Here is a 14,790-nt window from a genome sequence, read left to right on the forward strand (position 1 = left end):
GTTTGAGAACCATTGATCTAGATAAATTGCATCTATTGCATTACCCTTGTCTATTTTCTCTTATCTCTTCAAAAAATTTAGTTGAGGTTCATCAAGCAAAACTTTCCCTTTTGAGATCTATGCTGAGTATTCATGATACTTTTGATTTCCAGATGTTCTGTTTTCTCCTTTTAGTATAGTTTTCATTATTTTTCCTTTCACCAATACTAAGCTAACTGGCTTATAGTTCCCTGGGCATGTTCTATCCCTTTCTTAAATATAGATTTTGCATTAGTTGTCCACCAGTGCTCTGGTACTACACCTTTTTCAAATGAATTATTAAATATGTGTAATAGTGCCTCTGCTGTCTCTTCCCTAGATTCTTTCAAAATGCACGGTTGTAATCTGTCTGTTTACCCTCTGAGTTTGATTATTTTATATTTCTCTTTATTTTAAATGCAGTTTTATATAATTTCTAATCTCATCTTCTGATGTCATGTCCATCTGATCGGTATTCCTGGTAAATACTAATGCAAGTAATTATTTAATATTTCTGCAATTTTGATCTTTATTACCTGTGATTTTTATCTTGTCCATCCCTTAGTGGCCTATTCTCATTATGACCTATTTATGTGCCTGTAAAATATTGTTATCTTTGATTTATGATCCTTGATAATTTAATTTAATCGTTGCTTTCTTAATTGTGCTTTTGACTCTTTCCTAATCTCTTTGTATTTTACCTTGTCATGGTATCCCTGCTATCCATGTACTTAGTGTATGCCTCTTTCTTTACCCTCATTTTTTTCCTTGGGTCTTTATTCATCCATGGTGTCTCATGAGCATTTATTTTGTTCTTGTTTTATTGCAGAATGCATTTTTTTGGGACTCTGAACACGATTTAAAATATTTCTCATTGCTGTTCTACATCATTATTGTCCATTTTGTTTTCCTAAGTTCTATTGTCAGACCCTCAAAAATAACTTTTCACCTGGTCTTTATCATAATTATGCTCTTCTCAATTGATATCTTAGGATGTATTTTATTATGGTCAGTGTTGCCTAGATGGCCCCTTACTTTTACTTCTCTCATCTGCTCTAGTTCATTCCCCATTACTTAATCCAGTAGTGAATCCTTCCTGGTTGGGCTTCTTGTGTATTGGATGAAAAAGAAGTCCTGTGCACATTGTAGGAACTTCAATCTCTTATCTCCTTTTACTATCTCTTCTGGCCAATAAATTTCAGGATAATTGAAATCTGCTATAGTTATTCTATTTTTTACTCATTTCCATAATTCTTTTACATATTTCTTGCTCCATCTCCCTTCCACTATTAGGTGGTCTGTTGACTTATCCCTATTAGTGTGTTTGACCTTTTATTATCTTTTATCTCTATCCCTTATGGAATATATTTCTAACTTACTGGTAACTATAATTTATTTTCTACTGCCATTTTGTTACCTCGAAAATGTACTCCACCTCCCCTTTTCCCTTTATATTTGCTAAATAAGTTATGCCCTGCAATGTTTAATTCTCAGTCCAGATATTTCTGTAGTCATGTCTCAACAATCCATACTACATCTGGTTTCTTGCAGCATGTTATTGCTCTTGTTTTATTATGTACACTGTGCATTTCTGTACAGAGTTTAATTTTTAATAGAAGTTCCTCTCAATTAATTTTTAACCATCTTTTTGCACTCCTGTTCTATGATTTTATTTATTCCCTGACATTTATGACCTCTCCTTGTTTATTCTGTGCAATAATGCTCTCCTTTCCTGTTTCATTATATTTTGAGGCATTTCATTTGGCTGTTCCTCTCCTCCTCCCACCTTCTCCTTACAAATTTAAAGCCTTTCCTACCTCCCTATTTACCTTTTCCACTAGGACATGGGTCCCATTCCAGTTCATTTGGAGCTGTCTTATTGGTACAGCTCTTTCCTGTCCCAGTACTGCTGCCAGTGCCTCATGAAAATGAACCCTTCTTTCGCACACCAGCCCTTAGGCCCTTAATTCTCCGGATTTGTCTGTTTCAATGCCTATTTGCAAATGCCTCTGGCAATAATCTAAAGATTATTACTCTTTAGGTCCTGCTTTTGAATGTGGTTCCTAACTCCTGACATTATCTCCACAGGACCTCTTCCCTGTTCTTAGTTATGTTGTTTATTCAACAAGACTAATCATATTCGTCTTCAATTGTAGCAAATACTAATCTGTTAGGGAGGATCTGGATTTCAGACCTATAGCTGAAAATTAGGTTTGTATGTACAAACTCTGCCTCCTTCACTCTGAAAGGATTCTGCATGTGATATTGGCCCTAATTTTGCAGTCTGTGGCGAAGAAACGGCGCTTGCTGTTCACCACGCTGACATCTGCCCACAATGTTTTCACAAGCTTTTCAGTGGAGATTTGCCCAAATCTGACATCGGATCCAGTGCAGCACACTCTACTGGGCATCTCTGAACAGGTCAAGAAACAGTGAGGCTGTTTAACCGATCAGATTGAAGAATCCTCACTGAGATACGTGGGGCTGAATTTTCATCCCGTGGTGGAGGTCGGGGTTTGGAGCCGGGTGTGCTGACAATTTTGTGCTCCGGCATGTTCCTGTCTCCAGCCTATTTTCAGGGAGGAGGCTGGTAGCCAATTAGGCCAATTACAGTGCCAATTGAGGGCACTCTTCACATGCTGTCCAGAATTTCCAGATATCAGACAGGCTGCTCGATGTTGTTGGAGACTATAGATGGAATGGTGGCGGCCTCCCAGCGGCACGCCAAGGGGTGCCCAGAGGCGCATCCTGCAAAGCAGCCCAGCATGGATCTGTTGGGCTACAGGGGCCATCGCTATGCTGCGGGCCACTCTGTGGCCACAGTATTGGAACATTTACAAGTCTTCAGAGGGTGCCTCCATCTTGAGGTGCCCTTGCAATCCTTCACCTGGACTGACAGTGCCCACCTCTCCCAGTGGGGCTTCCAGCCACCCAAAGCCTCAGGCACTCCTATTGTTCCTCCCAGCTCTGGAACCCACCTGCCGTCTAATTGAGCAGGGCTCCTGGAAATTACTTGTTAATTGGCTGCTTCCTTGAAAATCTCTCTCCAGAGTCTCGCCACGGTTACTTCTGGGTTCCCAACCCAGAATTCAGCCCAGCATTGGGATCGGGACCCTGGAACTAAAATTCAGCATTTAGTGTCTAAGCCAGGAAGTATAAGACAGGAAATATAAATTAGATTTAAATCATGTACAGAAAGCAAAAGAACGATTGGAAATACAGATGGGATTAACAGAGAGAAGTAAAAGAGACACAAAAAGTAAAACAAAACAAATGTCAATTTAAAAAAAAATCTCTTCTGAGGAAATGAGACAGCACATTTGTAAAAATTATTTGCCTGGTACACATGTGTACTTCCAGGAGTGTTTAACAAGCAGGAGCCGGAACAATGCTGATTTGTTTTTGTTTCTTTTTATACTGAGTGCAAGGCTAATTTTAATCTTTGTTCTTCCTGGTTATGGTTCAGTAATGAACTGCATGATGCATTCGCCCACTGAGCTAATGGAGTCGTGTTTTGACATATTTATTTACTGGTATTATAAAATTTGTTTAACAAAATCACTATTTGTCTAATGGAGAAGCATCAGATTTTATCGCACCAATGCCCCAATTATAAAATGAGATTGTTTTGGAATGTTGACTGGCTGTAAATAGAGTGTATGTTCTGTACCATTAACAATACAAAACATTAGTTTGTTGCAAGACTAGCAAATCTCAAATCACTGAATGGGGCCAATCAACAGAAAAAACATTTGAATCTATAAGAACAAAGAACAGTACAGCACAGGAACAGACCATTCGGCCCGCCAAGCCTGCGCCGATCTTGATGCCTGCCTAAACTAAAACCTTCTGCACTTCCGGGGTCCGTATTCCTCTATTCCCATCCTATTCATGTATTTGTCAAGATGCCTCTTAAACGTCTCTATGGTACCTACTTCCACCACCTCCCCCGGCAACAAGTTCCAGGCACTCGCCACCCTCTGTGTAAAGAACTTGCCTCGCACATCCCCTCTAAACGTTGCCCCTCTCACCTTAAACCTCTGTCCCCTAGTAACTGATTCTTCCACCCTGGGAAAAAGCTTCTGACTATCCACTCTGTCCATGCTGCTTATAACTTTGTAAACCTCTATCATGTCGCCCCTCCACCTCCGTCGTTCCAGTGAAAACAATCCGAGTTTATCCAACCTCTCCTCATAGCTAATGCCCTCCAGACCAGGCAACATCCTGGTAAACCTCTTCTGTACCCTCTCCAAAGCCTCCACGTCCTTCTGGTAGTGTGGCGACCAGAATTGCACGCAATATTCTAAGTGTGGCCTAACTAAAGTTCTGTACAGCTGCAGCATGACTTGCCAATTTTTATACTCTATGCCCCAACCAATGAAGGCAAGCATGCCGTATGCCTTCTTGACTACCTTATCCACCTGCTTTGCCACTTTCAGTGACCTGTGGACCTGCACGCCCAGATCTCTCTGCCTGTCAATACTCCTAAGGGTATATATAGGCATGATTTTGCAAGATTCATAACCTAGTTTGGAGTCTAGCTAGATAGGAGTGCTAGGTTACAGAATTGGCCAGAGTGCAATAGCCCTGTCCTCAACCTTTGTTCCCAGCATGCAGCGTCGGGAAACAGAAGCAGAGTCTTGCAAAATTACCTCATGTATGTCGAAGTACCCCTCTGATAAAGGGAAAAGAGAGTATGAATGCAAGCTAGTGAGAAACATAAAGGCGGACTATAAAAGCTTCTTTAGGTATGTGAAAAGGAAAAGATTATCAAGGACAAATGTGGGTCCATTACAGGCGGAGACAGAAGAACATATGGCGGAGAAACTAAACAATTACTTTCTGTCTGTCTTCATGGAACAAGATACAGAAAATCTCCCAGAAATACTAGGGAACCAAGGAACTTGTGAAAATAAGGAACTGAAAGAAATTAGTATGAATAGAGATAGTACTCGAAAAATTAACAGGATTGAAGGTTGATAAATCCCCTGGACCAGATGAGCTACATCCCAGAGTGTTGAAGGAGGTGGCTATAGAGATAGTGGACGCGTTGGTTACTATATTTCAAAATTCTTTAGATTCTGGAAAGCTTCCTGCAGACTGGAAAGTAGCAAATGTAACCTTACTATTTAAGAAAGGAGGGAGAGAAAAAATGGGGAACTACAGACCTGTTAGTTTGACGTCCGTAGTAGGGAAAATGTTAGAATCTATTATAAAGGATGTGATAACTCGACACTGAAAAACTAATGATATGATTTGGCAAAGTCAACATGGATTTATGAAAGGGAAATCATGTCTGACAAACCTGTTGGAGTTTTTTGAGGATGTTACTTGTAGCATAGGTAAAGGAGAACCAGAGGATGTGGTGTATTTGGATTTTCAGAAGGCTTTTGATAAGGTCCTACACAGGAGGTTAGTAAACAAAATTAGAGCACATGGGATTGGGGTAACATACTGGTATGGATTGAGAATTGGTTAACAGACAGAAAACAGTGAGTAGGAATAAACGGGTCATTCACAGGATGGCAGTCTGTTACTAGTGGGGTACCGCAAGGATCAATGCTGGGGCCACAGTTGTTCGCAATCTATATAAATGATTTGCATGTGGGAACCAAATGTAATTTCCAAATTTGCTGATGACACAAAACTAAGTGGAAATGTAAGTTGTGAGGAGGATGCAAGGAGGCTTCAAGGGGACTTGAACAGGCTAAGTGAATGGGCAAAAACATGGCAGATGGAATATAATGTGAATAAGTGTGAAGTCAGTATTTCTTAAATGGTGAGAATTTGGAAAGTGTTGATGTCCAAAGGGACCTGGATTTGCTTGTTTGAGTCACTAAAAGCTAGTATGCAGGTGCAGCAAGCAATTAGGAAGGCAAATGGTATGTTGGCCTTCATCGCAAGGGGATTTACATACAGGAGTAAAGACGTCTTGCTGCAATTGTATAGAGCCTTGATGAGACCGCACCTGGAGTATTGTGTACAGTTTTGGTTTTCTCATCTAAGGAAGGATAAACTTGCCATGGAGGGAGTGCAACGGAAGTTCGCCAGATAATCCCTGGGATGACGGGGTTGTCTTATGGGGAGAGATTGAGGAAACTGGGCCTGTATTCTTTAGAGTTTCGAAGAATGAGAGGTGATCTCATTGAAACTTACAAAATTCTTACAGGATGCGACAGGATGGATGTAGATAGGATGTTTCCCCTGTCCAGAATCAGGGGACATTGTCTCAGAATATGGGATAGGCCATTTAGGACTGAGATGAGGAGGAATTTTTTCATTCAGAGGATGATGAATCTGTGGAATTCTCTACGCAGAGGGCTGTGGAAGCTCAAACATTGAGCATATTCAAGACAGAAATCGCTAGATATCTGAATACTAACAGGGTATGCAGATAGCCTGGGAAAGTGGCGTTGAGATAGATGATCAGCCGTGATCTAATTGAATGGCAGAGCAGGCTCGATGGGCTAAATGGCCTACTCTTGATCCTATGTTCCATGACATTTTAGAGTTTAAGGAATTTTAAAATGCTCTGAATGTTTCAATTCTGAATGCACCTTTAACTCTTCCAACTTAAAATGATAATTGTAATTAAGCTAAATAATAATTACAAAGGCTAATATTATATTTTTTTGGGGAGATTTAGGTGTTTATTTTCCATCCCTGGCAAGTCTATTCTCCAATAAGGTGCAGGAAAGCGAGCGAGCGTTTACCTCCAGTGCAGTGTGCACAGGCTCTCAGGTTGGGTAAGTCACATCTTTAAGGTTGATTACAAGAAGCCAAGTACCTAGGCTGGGGTAGGAAAGACCAATCTTGGCAACAGATGACAATACTGTGTTCATCTCATTTTGTGGTAATACACAAATAAGTTAATTACTCGCATCACAAAAATAACTTGTAACTGTATTGAAAGTATTATAGGCTAGAAATTACTGTTGCTATTGTTATTAGACAATTGCTTAATGTATTCAGCTATTCCCTCTGTAAACTCTTTGAATACTGGCATGAACCTGTTGATTTTAAATGGATTAATAACTCTGCGAAGTTGATGAATAAAGCAACATCATGCTAAGTGTCCTTCCATGACTATCACCAGCAATAACTGCTTGACAGATTCTACTGCTGATGCCGTGATGCAATTTTCTGTGCTGGTTTCTTCAGTTCTTGTGTGCTTGAGTTTAGCGACTTTCTTTGCATAATGCATAATCTCGTGAATGAAGTTGTTATTTAGTTTGGATTTAGGATGCGGCCCAGTGGGCTGACTCCTGGGACCTGGTTTGGATCCAGCCCAGCCTCTTATTTCTGCTGGTTAAAAGTGTTCAAACTTAACTAGCTTTATCTCGTCTTGACACTGTCCCCACTGATTATGGATCACAGCACATAACCACACACAGTTTGATGTTTGTTAGCAGCCTCATCCAGGCCTGCCAGAGGATGGCTAGAGTGGAAAAGGTAAATGTTGTATCGCAGTTATCTGTTGAAGTTGAGCATTATGGTTGGAATTTTACTGAATATCTAATTGGTGCTGTATCTGGCACTGGATAAAAAGTAGGCAAAGGTTTAGTTCCCCGACAGATTTCCCTTGTGAAGCAGTCACATGACAAAACAAATAATAGATTCGTGTTAGGTTCTGTTTACTGTTGTCCAGCTGGGTGGGACTGCACTCGCCTGGTTCCATTCTTATCTATCCTGTTGTAGCCCAAGAATCACCTGTAATGGCTTCTTTTCCTGCTCCCGCACCGATACCTCTGGTGTCCCCCAGTGATCAATCGCTGGACCCCCTGCTATTTCTCAACTGTGTGATGCCCCTCAACGACATCATCCAAAAACAGTGTCAGTTTCCATATGTACGCTGACATTACCCAGCTCTACCTCACCAATCTCTCTCTCAACCCTTCCACTGCCTGTAAATTGTCAGATTACTTGTCTGACATCCAGTACTGGATGAGCAGAAAGTGCTCCAACAAAATACTGAGAAGACTGAAGCCATTGTCTTTGGGCCCTTCCACAGACTCTGTTCCCCAGCCACTGACTCCATCTCTGTCCCTGACAACTGTCTTAGACTGAACAAGGCTGTTGGCAGCCTTGATGTCATTTATGTCCCTGAGATGAGCTTTTGACCACACCATCACTTAAGACCGATTATTTCCACCTCTGTAAATAACCTGACTCTGCCCTGCCTCAGCTCATCTACTGCTGAAACACTTATCCATGCATTTGTAACCTCCAGACCTGACTATTGACTCTTGGCCAGCCTCCGTGAACTTGAGGTCATCCAAAACTCTGCTGCCACTGTCCCAACTCCCATCGAGTCCTGTTGACACATCATCCTTATGTTTGCTGACTACATTGGCACCCGGGCAAACAATACTTTGGCCAAGATTTTGTGTGATCTCCTGAGGCGGGGTCAGAGACAGGGGGGCATGGAGTATTATGGCGAGGGGGGACGGAGGGCCCTTCACCTCCCTGTCGCCATGCAATCTTCCTGGGTGGGATAGGCCGGTGACAACCTTCCTGCCCAGAGGCCATTTGAGGCCCATAAGTGACCTATTAACAGCCAATTAAGGGCCTCTTCCTGCCACCCCTGGGATCTTACCAGTGGCGGGGTGCCTCAACCGCACTGGGAGGATGCTTTGTAAAATGAGGCGACCTCCCTGCGGGCTTGGGGGTGGGGTGGGTCCCTTTTACGTGGGCAATTCGTGGCTCACAGAGAACCCCACTGGGAACAACTTTACCCCCCTCACCCCCAGGATCCCCCTCCCCTTGGACTGCATGACCACCCCCAGCCTTCTGGACTGGCCCCAGCAGTCCTGCCTCACCTACTTCTAGTCCAGGGTTCCAGCTGTTCCGAAGAAGGGTCACTGACCCGAAACGTTAACTCTGCTTCTCTTTCCACAGATGCTGCCAGACCTGCTGAGTGAATCCAGCATTTCTTGTTTTTGTTTCAGATTTCCAGCATCCGCAGTATTTTGCTTTTATTCCAGTTCTGGGCCTGGATCTGATGCCTCTGCAGTACCAGTAGTGGCCACTGCTCCTGGTGGCGCTGCCGATACTGTTGAACTGCCAGCCCTCTGATTGTTCAGCAGCTCTTGGAGGCAGGATCCCCGTCTTTAAAGGAATGGACATCCCGGCTCCTGAAACTTTAATTTTAAAAGAACAGAAGATTGCTCTAGGGGGAGCATGAAAATGCAACAGCGAGGTTCCCCCTGCCTTTTTGGCCTTGTGCTGGGAGCCCTGTCTCCAGCAGAAAATCCAGCCCCTTGTTTTTTTTTTAATGTTCTTTTTCAGATCCCTCATTTATCTTGCCCCTCCTTATCTCTGTAATCTCCTCCAGCACTACAACCCCACAAGAAATCTGTGCTTTTCCAATTCTGGCCTTTTGAACATCCCCAGTTTTAATTGCTCCACCATTGGCAGCCATGCCTTCAGCTGTCAAGACCCTAAGCTCTCGAATTCCCTCCCTAAACCTCTTTTTCTTTTCTCTGATAAAATGCTGCTTACAATTTACCTCTTTGACCAAGCTTTCAGTCACCTGTCCTACTATCCCCTGCCTTGGCTTAGTGTCCTTTTTATATGTTTGCCTATGTTCATGGGACATTTTACTAATGGTGTTTTCATAGTCTCATTTACATGATATTACAATGAGCTATATTAATTGCTGATGCTCCATTGGAAAATAATTCTGTGAAAATAACTTTGGTAATTGTTTTAAAACCAAGGTATCACTGATAAGTTACTGCAGTTCATGGTTCATTGTGGTTCATGGGATGCATTGCAAACAGTACTGGGACAAAAGAAATGCTGACTTTGTTTGTACTGAATGGTCACTTGCCATTGCATTGTAATGAACTGTTACCCTTTTGTGTTTCTGTAGAACATTATTAATCGGAGCTGTTGGCTCAGTGTTGTTGGACTGGTATGGCTGGGAGAGTGTGTTCTACTTCTCTGGCCTCCCTTCCATACTTTGGGCCTACTGTATGTGGAAATATTACCTTAAAGGTGAATATATGTTACTTATTTATAAGTCCCTGTCTGTCATTTATTTTGTCTTCAGTGAGATTTGTTGTTCCTTTCTGCAATTATGTTCAGATCTTTGACATGAGTAACAATTTATGTCATATAGACCAGATTATATCTTTTGAAAGTTTGGGCAACAGTCTAGTGAATTCAAAGAACAATAAAGTCGCATGGAGAAAATTGTTTAGAAGCGCTTCTGTATGGTAAGTGACTGACTGCAGTGTTCTTCCTAGATGGTTTAAGAAAGAGTGAATTTGCTTTTTGTATACCACCTTGCATGACCCGAGGGATAAATATTGGCTAGTATATTAGCAGAGCTCTCCTACTCGTCTTCAAATAATGCCGTGTGCTCTTTTATTTTCACCTGAAATGACAGATAAAGCATTTGATGAGATGAAGCATCTCATCTGAAAGACAGCACTTCTGACACTTAGTGCAACACTCCCTCACACATACTGCATCACAATCAGCATGGATTGTGTGCTTAAGGTTTGGAGTGGGGCTTGACCTCATGACCTTCAAACAAAGTTAAATGTGGCCTAGAAGTATGACTTCTTGTCACAAGTGATTATGACTTAGAAACTGGCATTTTCACTACCTTTGGGACATTCTGCCAACAAATTGTACTGCATACAGAAAGTGTAGAAATTTGTGGATATGTCTCCCTGTGACACAATACCTACCCTATGTTGAAGTGATCAGAATGTGAAGCACTGTATCTCCAAAGGTGAGTGTTAATGTATTATTTTTAATAACCTAGTTAGAGTCATAGAGAGATAAAGCATCGAAACAGGCCCGTCGGCCCAGCAAGTCCGTGCCAACCATCAACCACCCATTGATACTATTCCTATATTAATCCCATTTTCCCCCTCTCACATCCCCACAATTCTCCTACCGACACTAGGGGCAATTTTTTACAATGGCCAATTTACCGATCAACTCGCAAGTCTTCGGCATGTGGGAGGAAACCGGAGCACCCGGAGGAAACCCACGCGGTCACAGGGAGAACTTGCAAACTCCGCATAGGCAGTACCCAGAACTGAACCCGGGTCACTGGAGCTGTGAGGCTGCAGTGCTAACCACTGTGCTGCCCAATAATGCATCAAAAACTGAACTTGACGTGTTGGAACAAAGATAAATTAATCTCATAATTTCTGTCATTGATATTTAAGAAAATAACATTTCGATTAACTTTACATTTTTGGGGCATTTTGTGTTTTATGAAAACTCTGACTTTGTGAAATTTGTTTTTTTTTAAAGCTTCCAATTTAGGACTTCCTAATTGGCATAGTTACCATATGTAGTGTACATCTACTAGGATGGTTTTGATTCACCTAGTAGGATTTTCTTTCACTATTTTCTTCTTGCTTTTTGTTTTGTAGATTTAAATTGTTATAGGAAAGGTTGGAGTGTGTGATGAGGGCTGATCTGTGCCAGTATTAATAATCTATTGGCTTTTCAATGACATATTAGTCCCTATACAAGATGATAGTACCCCTTTTAATGCTTGCCTTGGGACATTATCTATATTGAAGGTACTATATAAATGCAAGTTGTTGTTGATGACGATAAAATGGAAAAAAGAACTTAAGCTCTATTGATCATCAGCTACCATGTTACTAGTAGTTTTTTAACAAATACTTCAGAGTTGAATGCAGCACCTTGCTAGCGATATCTTGGTACTGAAATAGTGCTGCAACATTTCATAACTCTGGAGACCAATTAGCAAAAACATAACATTCAACCATTAGCAAACCATTGAATTTTCAGGATTTAATTTTTATTTTGTCTATAAGAAATGGCATTGCAGGAGGTGGGTGTGGTTTGGTACATGGCAAACATTTTTAAAGTGGGGTTTGGAATATCACCGATCTGTAATACTACCCTAGTTTACTTAGATGAGATTTCCCTTTGCCGGAGTTGGTTTTGGATGGGGTTTCCAGCCTCAAGATGGCAGTATTTACATTATAATAAACATAGTTGCATTCAAATGAAACCTCTGCAGATGCCTCACAGTAGTTAATTTGAATTGATTTATAAGTGGGTAAATTGAGGGGTGTTGGTATTCTTTTTCCTGAATTGAGGATTTCCCTGACCTTGGTGGAGAGAGCCCACAACAGCATTCATTCCATTTCCCACATTTTTGCATTCTCCTTCCCTCTCTCCAGGAACCATGATAGGATTCCCCATGTCCTTTCCTTTCACCCCACCAATCTCCATATTTAACAGATCATCCTCTGCCATTTTTGCCACTTCCAGCATGATACCACAAACGAACACATCTTCCATTTTTCTCCCCTCCCCTCCAACATTCTGTGGGGAATCCTTCTGTGACACCCTGATTCACTCCTCTATCACTCCAACATTCTCTCCCTATTACCTCCTCCATTCTCACCCTAATACTCCTTCCAGGTGAAACAATGATTTACTTGTACTTTCATTTTCATATACTGTATTTGCTCACGATGTGGTCTCTGCTACATTGGGGAGACTAAACGCAGATTGGGTGACTGCTTTGCAGAACACTTCCATTCCATCTGCAAGCGTGGCCCTGAGCTTCTAGTCATCTGTTAATTGAATTCTCTGTCCCACTTCCACTCTGACCGCTTTGTCCTCAGAATTTACAATGTTCCAGTGAAGCTCAGTGTAAGCTCAAGGAACAGCACCTCATGTTTTGATTGGGTACTTTACAGCCTCTGGACTCAGTGTTGAGTTCAACAATTTTGGATCATATCCTCTGCCCTTTTTTGTTTTTGGACAACAAGTGTTGGTGATTCTGTTATTCCCATTTACACCTCCTCTAGACCCATCTTTTTGTTATTTGTCCCATGAGAATTTCTTTTTGTCACTTAATCTCTCCTGCCTTCCACCCTATCATAAGTCTTCCTTTTTTGTCTCTCAACCCCAACCATGGCTCACTAGGCTGTGTTCTAATTTGGGCCCTGAAGTCGACCCCAATATCTGTTGTCTTTCAGGATAAATCTCAAAGATAGAACAGACAAAGAAAGTAACAACAGATTCTGGCTATTTGAGTGTATAATCAATGAATGGTGATGCTTACTGAAAAGTTCGCAGCTATTCCCAGAAATATTGAATTTCCATGTTCATAATTGTCAAAGATGAAACCTATACCTTGAGTAATTGAGTGACACCAAAGTGCTGCAGAGTACTAGTCTAACTTTCTTCCTGCCCCTATCTCCCCCTCTGCCCTCTGTCACTTGTCATTATCCAGTTGAAAGGACAGTAGCCTCCTTCTCCCAAGTCTTTGATAAGTTGCTTGTGAGTGTTATGGGTTGGTTTGCATAAGGTCTTTTGACCCTATCAAGCTCTCACTTTCCAATGACCATGTACAATCCACGTTCATGAACTGTGTGCCAATTTCACCACTATTCAATTTATTTTTCTCAAGAAAACATCTGTATAAATAGTCACTAACTGGCAAAGGTAATCCAATAAAACTTCAGAATATCTATCCATCGTATTTGTAAACTATTCATCTTCAGTTAGCTAGCCTCTACAGATAATGCAGCCAGCTAACATTACAGGAGCTATCCTGCCCTGTGGAATGTTTTATCATTTCAGCCTATCCCTTTCCTATAATCTTCCATCCATTTCCAACTAGATATTAATCCACCTTTTATTTTCCAAAGTTAAATCAACAAAGCATTAACTTTTGTGCTTGCAGTCTGTTCCACATATCCACTATATGTGGGGTGGATGACCTTTCCAATCCATGGTCTTGATTGAGGCTTGTTCATATTATACCTGTATCTTGCAGTTCTCTTCTTAAAGCCCAAGTCAAGTAGTCTGCTTACATCAACACCATTAATACTTCAGTACCTGGATCGTGTCTTTTGTTGTATCTCATCCCACACCACACTACCTCCAACTCCAACTCTAATTAAAACAAGTTCTGTTAAATTTGAACTAAAGTCTCCGACGTTTGATTTTGTTTCCTCCATCACCGGAGAAAAGCAGTTTTTCTCTACCACCACTCGGTGGAAATGTACAGCTTTGACGACCTCTGCTTAGGAGATTCTTTATCTTTTATAATGAGGTCTGCCTTTCGCAGTGTTAGTTTTTTTCACATTTTTGGTCATTTACCATCACTACATTTGTTTTGTATTATTTAGTCTATTACATATAATTCTTTTAATGTTTGCTTTTTTAACAGGGCTGTCATTGTAGCTCATGTTTGCACCAGCAGCACATTTTTCTGCCTTTTGTCATGGATGCCAACATTCTTCCATGATTCATTTCCTGAATCCAAGGTGTGTTGTCTCTAGCTTGTCAATCATATCTAGCTCTTTATAAGATAGTCTATTTAATTCATTATAATATTTTGGCAAAAGCCCTTCAAAACTTTGCGTTTATATGTGGCAATGTATCATTGTCTCACTAAAACAAGATCTTGAAGAATAGATATCAAAGCAGAATCACAATCTATCCATTCTTATCATGGTTCTATGTCAGCTGTAACGGTGACCATGGTGATGAGGCTTTCGTATAGACCATGACATTAGAAGGAAGCAGTCATTAGAGGTTTGGCAGTTCTCCCACAGGGAGGATAAACATCCAGGGTATGTACTGTGGGCTGCTCTTGGGCACTTTTTAGCACTTGTGTAGAGTTACATTAGTGGAGATTTGCCTGCTGTTTCAGTTGGAGAATGTTGCAAGGTATATTGAGAATGATGGAAAAGCCTGGAGCAAGATAGGAAGCTAATAAGTATTATAGACTTATATTCAATATGAGAT

General features: G+C 41.2%; 1 protein-coding gene across 1 annotated transcript in view; it reads left to right on the forward strand.

Moving 5' to 3' along the window:
* Nucleotides 1-14,790, forward strand: part of slc17a9b (solute carrier family 17 member 9b) — a 54,403-nt gene that overhangs the window by 26,775 nt on the left and 12,838 nt on the right. Inside the window, exons 4-7 of the mRNA XM_068048302.1 lie at nucleotides 6,665-6,764; nucleotides 9,893-10,017; nucleotides 10,142-10,238; nucleotides 14,210-14,306. Coding sequence (XP_067904403.1) covers nucleotides 6,665-6,764; nucleotides 9,893-10,017; nucleotides 10,142-10,238; nucleotides 14,210-14,306 — 419 coding nt within the window. The remainder of the gene's footprint in view (nucleotides 1-6,664; nucleotides 6,765-9,892; nucleotides 10,018-10,141; nucleotides 10,239-14,209; nucleotides 14,307-14,790) is intronic.

This window comes from Heterodontus francisci, chromosome 16, assembly GCF_036365525.1.
Source record: "Heterodontus francisci isolate sHetFra1 chromosome 16, sHetFra1.hap1, whole genome shotgun sequence".
In the NCBI taxonomy this organism is placed as follows: domain Eukaryota; kingdom Metazoa; phylum Chordata; class Chondrichthyes; order Heterodontiformes; family Heterodontidae; genus Heterodontus; species Heterodontus francisci.